The 16,601-nt window shown below is 50.2% G+C and overlaps 1 protein-coding gene across 1 annotated transcript in view; it reads right to left on the reverse strand.

Moving 5' to 3' along the window:
• Positions 1–16,601, reverse strand: part of STARD9 (StAR related lipid transfer domain containing 9) — a 137,586-nt gene that overhangs the window by 26,724 nt on the left and 94,261 nt on the right. The window contains exons 23-26 of the mRNA XM_054565528.1: positions 5,225–15,274; positions 4,836–5,033; positions 3,240–3,423; positions 2,712–2,849 (exon numbers count right to left, since the gene is read on the reverse strand). Of these exons, the coding sequence (XP_054421503.1) occupies positions 2,712–2,849; positions 3,240–3,423; positions 4,836–5,033; positions 5,225–15,274 (10,570 nt within the window). The remainder of the gene's footprint in view (positions 1–2,711; positions 2,850–3,239; positions 3,424–4,835; positions 5,034–5,224; positions 15,275–16,601) is intronic.

Here is a 16,601-nt window from a genome sequence, read left to right on the forward strand (position 1 = left end):
TATGAGCAATGTCTGAGATTTTGCTGCCTATGTTTTCTTGTTGATTGTTATGGTTTTGGGCCTAACATTTAAGTTTGTGATCCATTTTGAATTTATTCTTGTGTGATCTAGTTTCATTTTTCTGCACTTATCTGTCCAATTTTCCAACACCATTTATTGAATAAACTATCTTTAGCCCATTGTGTGTGCTTGTTTTCTCTCTCAACTATTAATCAACTATAAAGGTGTGAGCTTATTTCTGGGCTCTCTATCCTGCTCTATTGATCTGTTTTCATGCTGTACCAAGCTGTACTATGGCCTTACAGTATAGTTTGATATTAGGTAGTGTATTCCTCCAACTTTGTTCTTCTTTGTCAGGATCACTGTTGCTATGCAGGGTTGTTTGTAGTTCCATATAAATTTTTGAAATATTTGTTCTAGTCCTGTGAAATACATCGTTGGAATCTTGATAGGAATTGTGTTGAGCCTATAAATTGCTTTGCATAGTATGGACATTTTAATGATACTAATTCTTCCTATCCATGAACACGGTATGTGCTTCCACTTTTTTGTACCTTACTTCTTTCTTCAGTGTCTTATAGTTTTCTGTGTACAGCTCTTGTACATCCTTGGTTAGGTTTATTCCTAGGTATTTTATTCTTTTTGTAGCAATTGGGAATGGAATTGTTTCCTTAATTTCTCTTTCTGTTAGTTCATTATTGGTATATAAAAATACAACTGATTTCTGGATATTAATTTTGTACCCTGCTACTTTCCTGAATTCATTTATCAGTTCTAGTAGTTTCTTGGTGGAATCTTTGGGGTTCTCTATGTACAGTATCATGTCATCTGAAAATAATGATGGTTTTACTTCTTCCTTTCCAAGCTGGATGCCTTTTATTTCTTCTTCTTGTCTGATTGCTGTGGCTAGGACTTCCAGAGCTATGCTGGATAAGAGAGGTGAAAGGAAACATCCCTGTCTTGTTCCCAAAACTTATACGTTTTGCCCATTGGGTATGATGCTGCAGTGGGTTTGTCATATATGGCCTTTATTATGTTTAAGTATGTTCCCTCTAATCCTCCTTTGCTGCAAGTTTTTATCATAAATGGGTGCTGGCTTTATCAAATGCTTTTTCTGCATCTATTGATATGATCATATGGTAGTTGTTACCCTTCACTTTTTTTATGTGGTGAAACACATTTATTGATTTGTGAATGTTGTACCAACCTTGTATTCCCAGAATAAATCCAATTTGATCACAGTGTATGATCTTTTTGATGCATTGTTGCAGTTGGCTTGTTAATGTTTTGTTGAGGATTTTAGCATCTATGTTCATCAGGATACTGGCCTATAATTTTCTTTCTTTGTAGTGTTTTTATCTGGTGTTGGAGCTAGGATGATGCTGGCCTTGTAAAATGAGCTTGGGAGCCTTCCTTCCTTTTTTATTTTATGGAACAGCTTGAAAAGGAGAGGTGTTAGCTCTTCTTGGAATGTTTTGTAAAATTCATCTGTGAAGCACAGACTGTCTCTGGACATATACACCAAACAGAGATGAATGACTGCTTCTGGGGAGGGCAAATAGGAAACTGAAACATGCACCTGACATTGTGTGTCCCTTGCTAATGTTTAAAAACTGTATTCTTTTTACTATGTGAAGTTTTTCTTATAAAATGAATTTCAAATTTTATATCCCCAGCAAGACCCTATCTCTGAGCTCAGATCTGTATTCCAACAGCCCCCTTGTATTTCTCACAGGTGCTATCACCCCAGTAAATACCAAACCAGACTCAAGATCTTCCCCACAAAACCTGTCCCGGTCTCCAAGGCTCCTGCCACTCTCACATCGCCATCCCTTGCTCAAACCCAAAGAATGCATTGTTCTCAACTCTTCCCTCTCCTTCCTCCACATCCGGTCGGTCACAAGTGCTGTGGGTGCTTTCCCTTCTCTGCACCCACATCTGTTCATCTTCACCAGCAGCGCCCTAAATCAAGCAATCATCCTCTCTCACTGGGCTTTGCCATGGTCATTAATGGGTCTGCCAGAGCAGCTTTGCCCCCTTCTCACAATCTCATCATCCTGGTCCCTACTTAAAGGCTTTTGGGAAGTAACATGATCAGATGGATTAGAAAGGGGTCAGAATTCTCAACAGAGTCTACATGATCTTGCCTTTTCTGGTCCTTTTTCACATCATTCTCCCATTTCACTCTTTACACTCCAACCATGAGTCTTCTTTTAGTTCCCCACACTTTTCCTCAGAACCTCCCTTGCTGGGTCCCCTGGAAGGCTGTCCTCTTGCCCCATCTCTCCAGACGCCACCAACACTAAGCTTTTACTGAGTTAACTACCTCTCACCCTTACAGTCTCTATTTAAATGCATTTTCTTCAGAGCATCTTTACCAAGCTTCCAGACTAGGTCAGGTCCCCCGTTTTATGCTGGCTTAGGATCCCTTCTTTATAGAACATAATGAAACAATAATTAATTATAAAATATGCTGCTTCATATGTATCCTTCTAGTAGCCTGTGTAAGGACAAGAATAGTTTTACTCACTGCTATATCCCTAATGCCTAAAACAACACCTACAAAATAAACATGTGTTGAATAAAAGAGCAGGGGAACAGAATGAATGGGAGAACTAGAGGAAAGACCAAAGGCCATGGGTCATCAGAGGCCAGCAGTGGCGTCCAAAAGGCAGAACTTCCTGGCTCGTGCTTAGCATTTGTCTACTCACCACACTGCCTGGGGACAGGAGCTGGCCTGACAAGGCTTGGCTGCTGTTGTAGCCAGAGGTGACACCAGAGGAGAGGCTTCCATTGGAGGTGGTGCACAGGGAGCTGGGGGTGGCCAGGGTGTGCAGTTTTTCCTCCTCCTGGGAAGGACAGATCACTGTCAACCAGCTTCTGGTGAACCCTCAACACCCACGCCTCACTGCCCTGAAACCTCCCCTTCTCACCTCCCCAGATTCCATCACTCCCAGTGCCTCCTGCCTCAGCCTCACTCCCTCACGCCTCCCCACACCCCCGCCCAACTATATACCAAAGTGGCTCCTCCCAGACTCTGGCCCAGGGACAGGAGATGGTTTGAAAAGGATCACATATAAAGAGAGAATGAGCTTTGATTGGCACCACGGGTCCAATGCTCTCCTCCGAATGCTACATCCCATGACTGAGAGGCAGCCCCAGTGAAGACTGACCCAGCCTGAGGTCAGCCTCCAGGCTCCAGGCCTACCCTAAAATCAGAGGTTGGCCCTGTTCCCCACCCTCAGCAGCTGGGAGATGATCTGCTGGCGGATTCTCAGCTTCTCCTGTTCAGTTCGCTCCCGCAGTCTGTCCCGGGCCCGTGCAATCTCCACCTTGGCCTCCTCGCGAGCCCGCTGATATTCTCGTAGCATCAGCTCTATGTCAGAGGGTAGGTGAGCAGACCTTAAGGCTGACCCTGGGCTCCTGGAAGGACCATAGGGACAGAGAAATGCCTTCTGTCATGGTGGGTGGGCAGTGGCCCTGGCCAGCTCACCCCAGACCTGTTCTACACTTTTATTTTTACTTTAATTTTTAAATAATTTTTTATTTTAAAATTATACTTGACATACAACATATTAGTTTCAGGTGCACAATGATTAGACATTAACCAGCGATTAGACATTTCTATAACTTATGAAGTAGTGACTGTGATAAATCTAGTACCCATCTGACACCATACGAGGTTATTACAATATTATTGCCTATATACTCTATGCTGTACTTTATATCCCTACGCTATACTATTTTGTACTTCTTAATCCCCTCCCCTCTGGCAACTGTCAAAATGTTCTCTATATCTACAAGTTTGTTTCTATTGTGCTTGTTCATTTGTTTTTTAGATTACACATATAAGTGAAATCATATGGAATTTGTCTTTCTCTGACTTATTTCACTCAACATAATACTGTCTAGGTCCATCCATGTTGCTGCAGATGGCAAGATTTCATTTTTTTCATGGCTGAGCCATATTCTATTGCAAATATGTACCATTTTGTCTTAATCCACTCATCTATTGAAGGACATTTAAGTTGCTTCCATATCCTGGCTATTGCAAATAATGCTGCAATGAACACAGGGATGCATATGTCTTTTTGATTTAGTGTTTCAGGTTTCTTTGGATAAGTGCATAGGAGTAGAATTGCTGGGTCCTTTTTTGACTCTTGCTATAGTCTTTGTATTCAAATCTATTTTGTCTGGTATAAGTATTGCTACCCCAGCTTTTTTGTTTGCATTTTCATGAAATATCTTTTTCCATCCCTTTATTGCAACATTTTTTTTTTTTTTTTTAATTTTCACCCAAGGACATTCTTATTGATTTTAGAGAGAGGGGAAGGAAGGAAGAGAAAAGGACAGAAACATCGATGTGAGATAGAAACATCTATTGGTTGCCTCTCTTGTACATGCCCTGACCAGGGATTGAACCTGCAACTTAGGCATGTGCCCTGACCAGGAACTGAACCTGCAACCTGTTTTGTTTATAAGCTGACACTCTAACCAAGCCACGTTGGCCAGGGCTGTGCAACACCATTATTGAATGACCTATCCTCTCTTTGCCTGCAGGGTCTTAAGTTTGATTTTGTGCCTCATTCTGAGACTCAGGCCTGCAGCCTTGTAGTATGCCACCGCTACTCTGTTCATCCTTTGTCCCTTTGCCCCGGTCTCCCACAGCCACTTCCACTTGTCCTCAGGCTCAGCAGACCCACTCCTGGAATTACTCCTGTGAGAGGAAGCTGCTGCCTCCAATCTCCTGGAGACTAAGATCCAGGCCCTGCTCCCCACAACCCTGCCACCCCACATAGACCCTACTTCTTGCAGGGTTCTGGGTCTACCCATACCTCGTGGTCTCCACAACATCCTTCCTCAGTTGCTGCAGGTATTCTCGGCGCCTGCTGGGTAAGTCAAGGTCACGGGTGGGGAGATCCCTGTTAGGCAGGAGGCTCAGTTGTTTCTGGGGGCTGAGGCTTCTTGTCCGACGGAAGTTCTGAAGTCGCTCAGCCCGCTGTCTCCGGAGGGTCTCAATGGTTTGTTTTTGCCTGAGATAGAATGTGATTAATTCACTGAAACTGTCCCCGAATGCCCTTCTCCATCTTACGATCTATATCTGACCCCCAGAAAATCCCAGAACTGAGCAAGCGGAGAGGGGACAGCCAGCTCGTAGTCTTCCTCACTTCTCTTTCCTCTCAGGCCACCCCTTGCCCTCCCCCTCCAGGCTGGGGGCCCTTACCGGGCGTAGAGCTCCCCCCAGGCGGATGGCACAGGGTCCTCGGCAGCGAGCGCCTCCCCTGTCCCAGTCTGCAGCACTTGGAGCAGGGCATCTGACTCCCCAAAGCCGCGGTGCAGTTTCGCTTCTGTGAGCTCCACGCTGAGTGAGAGGTTCTGGGCCCCAACTTGCAGGGGGATCTGCTCCCTCTGGGACCACTCAGGATCCTGGCTCTGGTCGTCAAGATGCTGTGAGGGATCCTGTCCCTGTTCTCCAAAGCTGAGGTCATGTCTGGACCCCAGCAACTCCATCACTCCTAGCTCCCCAGGAGAGCCATCCTGAACCCCATGCCAGTTCCTGAATTTGTTATGCACTGGCAGGTCCCTCAGGCTGTGATGCTGGGGCTCAGGTGTCAGGCACATCTGGGAACTGGGCTGCAGCAGCTCCTGAGGTTGGCAGGCCTCAGCTGGGCCCAAGGCAGAGCCCTGGAGCCTTGTTTTCTCTGTCAACTCAGAGACGGTGCAGGGGCTGAGGTGCTGGGGACCTCCCCAAGAAGAGGGGCTGCCTGGAGTGGGCTGTGGCTCCCCTGGAGATGCTGAATGCTTACCCCCATTTTCTGTCCTCTGCCATTTTTTTGGCCCCCTACTGCTAAGTGGGTCACACTCTAGGGAAGCCATGTCCTCAGGGACAAAGCTCTGAGCTGGCCTCTGACTCCTGAGCCTCAGCGACACTGGTGGCATTCCACTCTGGACCCAGGTGGTGGTCCGGGGCTCAAGCTGCTGGTGCGGCCTCTCTGAGAAATGAACTTGGATTCTCGAGCTGTGCTGTGGGCTGCCTAGGGAGCTTGCCTCAAGGAAAGACCTGCCCTCCTTCCTTTCTAAGGAGCTTCTCCCTTCTCCACATGGAGCCCCCACTCTCTGGACACTACCTGACTCATTAATTGTTTGAGAATGATTATCCATTGGAGGCCTGGGGGCATCAGGGGGAAGATCTGGGCTAGAGACCAGCTTCTGTTGGCCTTCAAGAGGCTGTGCTACAGGGGCTGAGAGAGACACAGAGCCTAGGGGGGGCCCAGGCCCTTGAGCGCTAGCACTAAGTGTGAGGATCGGGGAGGAGGCCCTGTCCACCAACAAGGCACCCCCGGGACACAGCTCCTTCTGGACCCCAGGCTCCCCGACAGACTCTGCGGCACTGGGGCTGGGTCCTGGGGATTGAGGGATGCTAAGGCTGGGGTTGCTGCCAGCCAGGCAGGAGGGTTCCTCTGGCTGGGAGCTGGGAGGCAGGGGGGCATCAGGAGAGGCCTGAGGGCTCTCAGAAGGGAGGTTCTGCCCAAAGGGGGCCTCCTGAAACCTCGAATGGCATGAGGGCAGCGGAGGGCTCTGTGGCCTGCAGTGGGTGCTTTCTTCCTGAAGATCTGGGGGTCCTGTCGTTTTCCATGCGGTCTCCTCTGCTTCTCTCTTCTGAAGTGTCCCTGGGACATGTCCCTTTTCTTGAGACATGGTGGAGATACCTGAGCCCAGCACTTCAACAACCACACCAGCCTCCGGAGGGCTGGCCTCCTGGGCCTGGAGGTGCGGAGGTGATGAGGCCAGGTCAGTCTGGACGCCCTTATCCACGGTGGTCTGAGTACAGCTGTCCATCCTAAGGGCCTGGGGTGCCTCATCTGGGGTCTCCTTCTTGGTGTTTCGCTCCTTTTCAGCAACACTTGGCTGGGAGAGACTCCCCAGCAGCTCTGAGGTACTGTGCAGGAGCTGGGAGAGGTGGAGAGACAGGTTGTGCATACTGGTCCAGGAGGCCAGATCAGAGACTGGCGCAGCTGCGCTGGCTTCCGAATGAGCAGAGGAGAGGTCCGTGTGGCTCCAGTGCAGCCTGCAGCCCAGGGTCTGTGTGCCCTGCTCCAAGGTGTTTATCCTGGGCTGTCCCACAGGGCTGCCCGCCTCTGATGGATACAGCAGCATAATCTCATCCACTGGACCTACAGCGCCTCCTTCAGCCCAGACAGGATTACTCGTCACAGAGCCTGCTTCATCAGGAGTGCCCGGGAGCTGGACTCTCTTGTCAGGACTCTTCCTGGGCGCTGCTCCTTCAGGACCTGTCAGGATATGCGGGTTCCCCAAGGTAAGTGAGGAATCCCATACTCCCCAGGCCCCGTGTGAACCTTGGGCATTCTCAATGCTGCTCCGTCGGCTTGCCAGGCCCCGGGCATTGGCATAGATGCTGAGGTGGGAGTGGAACGAGTTCTGGTCTTCCAGGCCATTGTCCATGCTGGAGCACCGGACCGTTTTTGATGGTACCAGGCCCTGGGATGTCTGGCTACAGGAGACATCGACTGCACTGCCAAACACATATTGCTTCCAGCCAATGCACGCAGGGCCCTCTGGATGGCAGTGCAGAATGTCGGGATTGATGTCACTGGAGTCAAAGCTCAGTACTCCTTTGTCTCCCTCGGAGAGCCACTGCTCTGGCCTGGCTGGGCCACCCAGGCTCTCTGCCTTTCGCTGCCGGGCCTGTTCCTCTGCACCAGACATCCAGTGGGTCGTGAAATTGGGGCCTGGCACACATGACGGAGCTGAAGGCGATGGGTAAGGAGGGCTGGCGGGTTGAAGGAGCCTGGGGTCAACAGAGCTACTGTCCAGATGACATGAGGCTTTCTGATTGCAGCCCTCAGCCTTCAGAGATGTTCCCACCACTGACTTTTCTGAGGAGTGGCCCCTGGAATGTGGGTTCCACACTTTGTTAGGCTCTTGGGTCTCTTCATCTGTGGGGGAAGGAGGCTCCACGCTCAAGTTCAGCTCCTGAAGAGACCAGGAAGAGCTGACTACAGAGAAGTGTGGTCTGGGGGAGGACCTGGCATGTTTGGGGCCAGAGAAGATGGCAATCACAGGAAGCGAGCGCCTGTGACGGGGAGCCAACTGCTCCCTGCCCGAAGAGGGCTGGCCAGGGCTCTGGGCTGCAGGCCCCGAGGGGACTCTGGCTGAGCCGCTAAAGCCTGATGAGAATGTCGACACAGGGGCCTTGGCCGCAGCCCCCTCCTCTCCGCCTGCATCTCCAATCTGACAGCCATCCAAGCCGCCTTCATTGGAACGTGGGGGACACATGCCCTGGGCAGGGTCTTCCCCCCGACCTGAAGCCTGTTCCCTCTGCTGCCTCTCCTCCTCCCAGGGACTGCCGACCTGGGGGCTGGAGATGGGGTTTAACTTCCCCATGAACTTGGCTTCGGGATCTAAGCCACTGTGATCCCTGGACTCAGTGGAAAGTTCTGGCTTTTCTGGAAGGCACCTGACAGCATTTTCTAAACACCCATGTTGTGGTTCCACCAGCAGCTCACTCTCAACAGACCTTTCACTTACATTGAAGGTGCATCGTCTCCTGGTTGTTGCAGGCAGTTCTAGTTTGGTTTGGAACTCCTGTGCATTCTGGCCACCTACTGAGCTGTCGTGAAACGTCCTTAGTGGCTCAGAGCACACACCTTTAGGAAAAGGGGCAGCCTCGGGTTCTGTGCTGGCTCTCTTCTCAGCAACCTTTTTGTCAGGATCCCCCACAGCAACTGAGTAGCTGAGGGAATTCATCCTCATGTCAGGGGCAGAAGGGGAGCTGCAGCCTTGAGCCAGAGAGAAAACACCAGCAGCAGCAGCAGAGGTCTCCAGAGTGCTGCTGCCTGTCGGCCCAGCTTCCAAATGAATGCTTTTGGGCTCAAGGCCGTGTGCCAAGAACACATCAGGTTTGCTGGAATAGCTTTCTCCTCTCTCATCCATTCCACAGGCCCTGCAAGATACTCTGCAGGGCAGGTGGAGGGTCTGTGGGGTGGCTGTAGAAATGCCCTTCCCCAGGTCACCATCTCCGTAACACAGTACAGTAGACAGGGAGGAGCAGACATGAAAAGCAACAGGTTGAGAGTTGCACAGCTGTTGACAAGGAAGAGTTCTGCTGTCTTCTTGCTCCCCAGATGGGCTGAGCGCCCTTCTGCCTTCAATGCTACCCGAGAAGACAACACAATCTGAAGTTTTTTGTGGGAAACTGCGCAGGGCCTCCTCCCTAACACCCCCAGGACCTGGGCTAGGTCTTTGATCCGGCAGTGGAGTTGGCCTGGGATGTTTGCTGCCAGCCTTGCAGGCTTCTGCCAGCCCAGGACCAACACTCCCCTTCTTCACACACTGCTGTGAGGGAGCTTGCAGTTCGGAGCTTCTCAGGCCTCCAGCCAGGACAGTGCCTTGTTTGGGACTTGTGCTTCTTTTTTCTAAGACCCTGAAAGCCTCGAGGTCTTGGACATGCTCTTGGTTAGGCCCTGGGAGACTGGCAGAGCTCTGAACATTACAGATCACAAGCTGACTCTCAGAACAGGCTGCTTTTCCTCCCTGTGCAGCCACCATGAAGCTACCCGAGCCTCCTCCATACGTGGCATTTAGAGTTCTAGGTTTCTGGTGTGCCCAGCTGCTCTCCTGACTGCCAGGGGGTGTGCCCTCTGCAGCCTCCAGTGGAACTAACTGGCTCTGCCCCTGCCAACTCACTCCAGGATTGTCAGAGGGGTCCTGAGAAGATAAGGCAGCCACTACTTTCTCTGGTATTACCCTCCTGTCCTCCTCTACAGCTGCTGAAGAAGGAAGACTGCCTGAGCTTACATGATCAGCTGAAGGTATTCCAGTTGCTGCTTTCTTTTTCTCTCTGATTTCAAAAGGGCCAGAGTAACAAATAAACTGCTCGCCTGCACTCAGGAAAGGTCTCAGTTCTCCAGAATGATGGTTTGTGCCTAGAGCAGGGCCAGCCTGGGAGAAAACCTGCGGGGGCTGCCATGGTCCTGTGTTAACGTCAGTGTTGGGCAAAGGTGGAAAGCTGTCTGCAGAGGGGGGTGTGGTCTTCAGGACTTTCCTCTCATCAGCCCACAGATGTCCTGGTTCTGCACAGGGAGATGCCACATGAAATCCCTGTGCTTCACTCTCATGTCCAGTCCTGTCTGATGCTGGTTGGTCCATTTGTTGACACTGAGGCCTGCTAGGGGCCCTTGAAGAACATTCAGGTTCTAATAAAGTCTCATAGTGAGGAAGGACTGTGCCCTCAGCCACCAAGTCATGAGGCTGCTTTCTGTGGGCCCCTGTCTCTCTGATCTCCTCCAAAACGGCCAGGCCCGTGGATGTATGGGCAGAGGGCTCCAGGTGCGGCCCCAGGAACGCAGGTGCTGAGAAAGTAGCACTGGTAGGACCAAGGTTCTCGGCCTCCTTCTCTGCCTTCTGCCTCACCTCCCAGCCTTGGTCATTACCTTCTTCTAAGGGACAGGGGGCCCTCTTTTCAAGTAGGCTAGAGACCCTGTTCAGGGAACCGGCTCTTTCTGTTCCTTTTTGTGCAGCTGCCTCTGCTTCAGCAACTGAACCCACCCTGGCACTCAAGCCCACCGAGGTGCTTCTGGGGCTCCATCTTTGGTCTTGAGGACTTGTACTTGCTGATCTCCTGCCCTCAGCCCCCAGGGGAGTGCTCTCCAAGGCACTGGATTGATCCCAAGATCCCATGGCCACGAAGCCTGCAGACCCACACCCGGCAATGTGTGCACTGGAGGAGCCCCCTCGAACATTCCCCTGAGGGCTGTGGCTTCTGGGCTCCTCGCACTGGCCCTGACATGCTACTTCAGTTCCCCAGGGACTGTTAGGCGTTTTCAACACTGTAGGATCCAGCACATAGTCAACTGAAGAGAAGCCTATAGCATCAGGTGCATGAAGACAGCTTCTTGGTAGTCTTGGGGAATTCAAGGGCAAGGTGTTAATCAGGTCTTGGTGAGGAGCTGTAGAGGAGTATGGCCAGCTCAGCAATGGGCTGGTCTCCTGGCTGAAAAATGTGCCCATACAATGTTGGCTTGGACTAAGAAGTTTCTGCATCGATGAGACCATTTTGCATTCCTCTTGTAGGCTCTCTCCGCTTTGCATAATTCTTTCTTTAACTCTGCCTTGAACTTTTGGCCCCTCTGGGTCAAAACTACTTATGTGTTTGGCACCCTGGCTTTCCTGAAAATTGTTCACAGGCTTTGATTCCTCCAGACTTTCCAAACCACACGGCTGCCCCCTGGGGCTCACTGATGCACGCATCGACTCATTTTCCTTCTCAGGAAACCGCTCAGGCCTGGCCTGCAATGGTGCAGCTCTAGCCAATGCTTTTGTTCTCCAAGGATTAACGGAAGTTTTGGTGCACTCACTGTGCACTGTACCTGTCCCTAAATAATCACAACTGTCCCTGGCAGGCTTGTCTAATACAGCCGGGGAGGTGTGTTCTCTCACAAATCTCATGTTTTGCACCCATTCTCTTGACGTGAAGGGACTCAGGGTGATTTTCTGAACTTGGGCATCCTCCCCAGTGCTACTGTTAGCCTTCCTTTCTCCAGCTTCACCATCCCTAAAGATAGTATCATCTGTCTCTTTTGGAGAAGACGGCTGATCCTTAAAGGACAAGTGGTTTCCAGAGCTGCTTGGCCTCAGGACATGGTCAGCCATCTCCTGGTCCTGGAACACAAACTCATTACTGACCCCCAGTGTGTGGGAAGCATATAGTTGCTTATTCTGCTTGGATTCGATTTCTAAGATATCATTTTCTAGCTGCACTACACTCTTAATTAGCCTAGCCATTTCATCAGCATTATTAACTCCTTTATTCTGTTTTTTCCCAGAAGGTGGCTCTTCGGGATTTAACGTTACTTGCAACTTTCCAGGGCTCTTGCATTCAGTGAGGTTCCTTTCCTGTGAGTATATAGCTGACTGGAACTTTTCACATGTAGACTCTGTCCATGGCAGCTTACACCCTTCTGAGCTGTCTTTGGGATGGAGAGAGAAGGTTTTATAGATGAAATCAGATCTGGCCCCAGAAGGGAGCTGGCTGTTTTTATCAGAGGCCTGGGTCTGTCTTAGGACTGCATTCTCACCTTGCTGTTCTTCCCCACCTGCCTCAGATGCACAAAGAAGAAGAGGCTTCCCAGACTTAGAACTGTCTGAGGAAAGATTGCAATGGGACTGTATAGTGATCTTTTCTTCCTTCTTGAGTGCTGGAAGACTGTGTTTATTTAAGTTTCCAACTTGATTTTCATATTCACATACTTTTGTGCTGGCAGATGTAAGAAAATGTCTGTTCTGAGCAACAAAAAAATACACTGAATTATGGCTTTCTTCTTTAATATTTCCAGGGCATTTCCCCATTTCTCCACTAACTTCCTTGGTGTTTAGGTCAGCGGGCCTCCCTGCTGTGACCTGCTGAGAGGAGGTCATCTTGGAATTCTGTTTTTGTAACAGCACTGAGAAGTTATCGTTCAAGTAAACATTCTGGAGGACTTGGTAGTCATGGTCAAAGCCCCAGGCTTCCCGGGGAGGTGGGGAAGGCACTCTCGCTTCTCTGCAAGCCGGGATCTCTAAGGCAGTTTCTGTCAGGGCATCCCGGCTTTTGGTCACATAGAATGTCTCTAAGGGAGGTGGCTGCAGGGAAGATGGGAATGAGCTCCAAGGAGTGGAGTGGAGGTACAGCTCTGGACCCAATGGAAAGGCAAGGGAAAGGTTGGCATGTCTTCCAACCGCATCCTTGGAGCTCTCCTGGCAATTTGCGTCCTCCTCCTGTTGCAGCTGGTGGCTGTTATGATTTAATTGGTCTGCCTGGCTTGTACTCTTCTTCCTGAGCGGAGCCAAGCCTTGGGGCCAATGGTCTTCTTTGGTGGCTATGGTGACATTACTGTGACAAGAGTTCTTCAGGAAGAACTGTTCATCAGAGGAAGTCACCAGTCCAGGTTTCCTCCTGCCACTCTGAGAGGACTCTTCCAAGCTGTTCTGTGTGACTTTCCATGCTTCTATTATGCAATTTGCTACCTTGTTGTCTGCTGCAAAGACCTGTGCATTTGTAGTTCCAGAAGTCAGTGATTCTATGTCTGCTGAATAATTTCCACTGTAACTCACCTCTTTCTCACTTGCTGTGAAGAAATCTGAAGTACTTTCTAACTTGACACTCAAACTGTTCTGTTCTTTCTCTGCCTTCAAATGCCTGATTTTGGATATATGGATCGGAAAGTTGAAATTCAAACTGCTAGACACCCCAGAACCAACTGCCAATAGACTATCTCCTCCTTTGCCAGATGCTTGGGCCAAGGAACCAGAATCTTCCTCAAAGGAGGTAAAAGCTGGCCTGGGCTCTGCTGTGTCCTCCAAAACAGGATGAGAGAGTTCAAGGAGGTACTTTTGCTGAAGGGCGGCCCAGTCCCCCTCACGGGCACTGCCTGCGTGAGTCAATGAGACCGCAGAGGCAGCCAGCGCGCTTGACACATGAGAGCTGTTGGATGTTTCCAAGTTGCCTTGCTGGGCTGCGTCAGGGACACCTGTGGCCTGAAAGGTGGCATCAGCTCCTTGCTGAAGCAGCCTGTAAGACCCCCAGAATGACAGCCTGGATGTGTCAGAAGCAGGAATTGTGTACACAGCCCTTACACTACAGGGCAGCTCAGCGCCACCTGGGGGCGGTTTGGAGGTGTAGGGCGGGACTGTCTCTGCACCTGGCGGCTTTAGTCCTTCCACACTTGGCCAGTACCCAGGCCTCTCCCGACCACGGGGCTGAAATTCTTGGACATCAGGACTTGGACAGGAAGAACCTACTATTCCGAGGGGGCTGCTGGGATTGACCTTGGAGTCACAGGAAAACCAGGAATCCAGGGACAACAGTGGGCTCCCTCTTGAAACCTGCATGCCTTGCAGAACGCTGACTTGCTCAGAGGAGCTTGCCTCCACCACCTTCGACTCAGGCTGCTCACAGCAGGGCGGGGGCTGGGAATCAAGGTAGAATGAACTGCTCATTGGCAGGATGGCATCCAGCCTGGCTCCTGCTCTTTGGGTGATGGGACCAGGCCTGCACATTGCCTCCTGGCCCACCACGGGCAGACTGGAGGTCTGCAGGTGCCAAAAAGTCTCTGTTGGCATCTCGTCAGCTGAAGTGAAGAAAGGTTCTTCTTGCTGATCTTCCCCCAGTTCTGCCTCAGCGTCAATCAAGCTATCCAGTGAAAAGCTCCTGTGAGCCGGGGCCAATGGTCTGCCGTCTGAGGATGTGGTGAAGCCCCTCACAGAGGCTCTAGCTCTGGCCCTGTGGTGGCCGTGGCCATTGGTGAGATAACTGCCCCCTGGGCTGTCCTGGGGGCTTTGGTGTCCCTTCTCAGCCAGAGAGTCCTCAGATATTTGGCTGTTGTCACTTTCAGTGTTCTCTGGCTCTGGGAGTTCCCGTTCCTTCCCCTGGCAGTGCCCTGGCTCCAGCGGCTCCGTCAGGGCTTTGGCAGAGACACAGGAGAGAGAATCCACTGAGTAAGTGCTATCTGCATCTGACAAATCACCATCTTTTTCCCTGGTGGGATCTGCTACTGGGCTGGAATTGGTGAGCGAGGCCATGGGGTCTGGGTCCCCTGCACTGTGCTGCCTCTTCGAAGTGCTGCGACGAGGCAAACGAGAAGACTTTTTGGTAATGTCTTTGGCCCTATCTGCCAGCACCCTCTGCTGCCCTTTTAATGCCCTACTTGGAGAAAGTGGTTTGGATTCTGCCCAAAAAGTCCTGGCTGCCTTTCCACACCCAGCTGCCTGTTTGGGTCCACCGGGATGCGAGGAACTGCAAGCGGCTCCTTTAGCAGCCTTGTGGGTCCCAAGGTCCCCTACGTTTCGCCACCCTGCTGATCTGTAGCCAGAGTCTGATAGTCCCTTAGCCTTCCTGGTCTGGGTGGAAGGGGTGAGGGCCTCCGGCTCATCCCTTGGCTTCAGCTTCTTGGCTGGTTGGCCCAGAGATGCTAAGCCCTGGGGCACCATCCAGTGGGGCTGCTTACTCACTCTCTCCATTTCCTGGGTGCCGGATAGCCCAGAGCTCACTGTGAAGCCTGGGGCCGAGGCTCTCCTCCAGGCCAAGGCCGCCCTGGCTGTGCAGAGCTGTCCCTCACCGGAGGAACAGAGAACAATCTTGCTGAAACGCCCTGCCCTTGGCGGGTGAGAAGCAGCCTGGGACAAATACTCTTCTGATTGGGTTTTCTCTGATGTATGATCAGTAGAGTCAGGCATAGGGGATAATGTGGAGGAGGCATCCCGATCCAGGAAAACACTGTGGAGACAAGGAAAGCCACCTCAGAAAAGACAGAAGCTTCTACTTCCTGCTGACAGAGGGACTAGAAAGTCCCACCTACTTGGTGTTGAAAGAGGTTAAAAACTACACTGATATCACTGTCCCCACAGTCTTTGGGGCTGGAGAAAAGCTCTATAGGTAAAAAGGGACAGCATGGGCTGTAGCCATCCTAGCTCTCAAACAGGCCCCGGGTGTGCTCTGCTCCTCAGTCTTTTTAATCTTATAAAGACGTTCAACTCTACGAATCTAATCAGGCCTTTAAAGAAAACTCTCAGTTAATGGGCAATATGAGGAACAGAGGAACAATTTAAATGATACTAAAGGAATCAAACAGACAAATCTATAACATGGCACATTCTAAAAAACTGACTGACTCTCTTTAACAAATCAATGATATGAAGAAATAAAGCAAAAAATATGATTTAAAAAAACGTAAAAGACATAACCACATGCAGTGTGTAAATACTATTTAGATCTTAATTTGAACAACTATAAATGAAGCCATTAGAGAAATTTGAACATGGCCTAGGTTTAGATTATACTGAACAATTAATCTTAATTTTGTTAGGAGTGATAATGACAATGTCGTTATAACAAAAGTCCTTATGTTCTAGAAGTGAATATCTGATGTAGTATTGGCATGACATGATATCTAGAGGTGGTTTTTAAAATACTTCATCAGAAAGAAGGAGGGGAGAGAAAGTAAGCATGGTAAATCTTGATAATTTCTGAATATAAGTGTTAGGTACTATTCTCTCAATTTTGCGTATGTTTAAATTTTTTTCATAATAAAAAGTTTTTTAAAAAACTGCCTACTACCCTGAAGACCAAGGAGGTGAGCAAACATAATACCAACAGACATCAATTGTGTACATACTATGGTACACAAGGCCTGTGCTAGGCCCAGAGGACATAAAGTGGGAGACACGGTCCCCTGTTCCTAGCAGCCTGGGAGAGAGCATATCCTCACCTCGACTGACAGGAAGGAGTGAAAGACAAAAGAAACCAGGATGATCTCAGATTGGACCTGGGAATCAGAAAGATGGCATTCCATTCGCTCACCAGCTGGGAGGCGGAGGCAGGAAGCTCACCTGAGGTGGCAGGTCAGGTGGGAAGGGAGAGGGAGGAAATGTGTGGCGACAGAGTCTGGTTTGAAGCAAGATGTGAGGGAGGGGGGCCAGAATACACAAGAAGAGATAAGTGGAGAGCCGGGGTCTAAAGATAAAAATAAAGCTCACACTGAAGATAGCACGAAAGAAGCAAGAGCTGCCACTCAGAGTGGGAGAAGGGAAAAGCCTGAGTCTTA

The sequence above is a fragment of the Pteronotus mesoamericanus genome, unplaced genomic scaffold, assembly GCF_021234165.1.
Source record: "Pteronotus mesoamericanus isolate MK-2021 breed Mesoamerican mustached bat unplaced genomic scaffold, CSHL_Meso_final contig_164, whole genome shotgun sequence".
Taxonomy (NCBI): domain Eukaryota; kingdom Metazoa; phylum Chordata; class Mammalia; order Chiroptera; family Mormoopidae; genus Pteronotus; species Pteronotus mesoamericanus.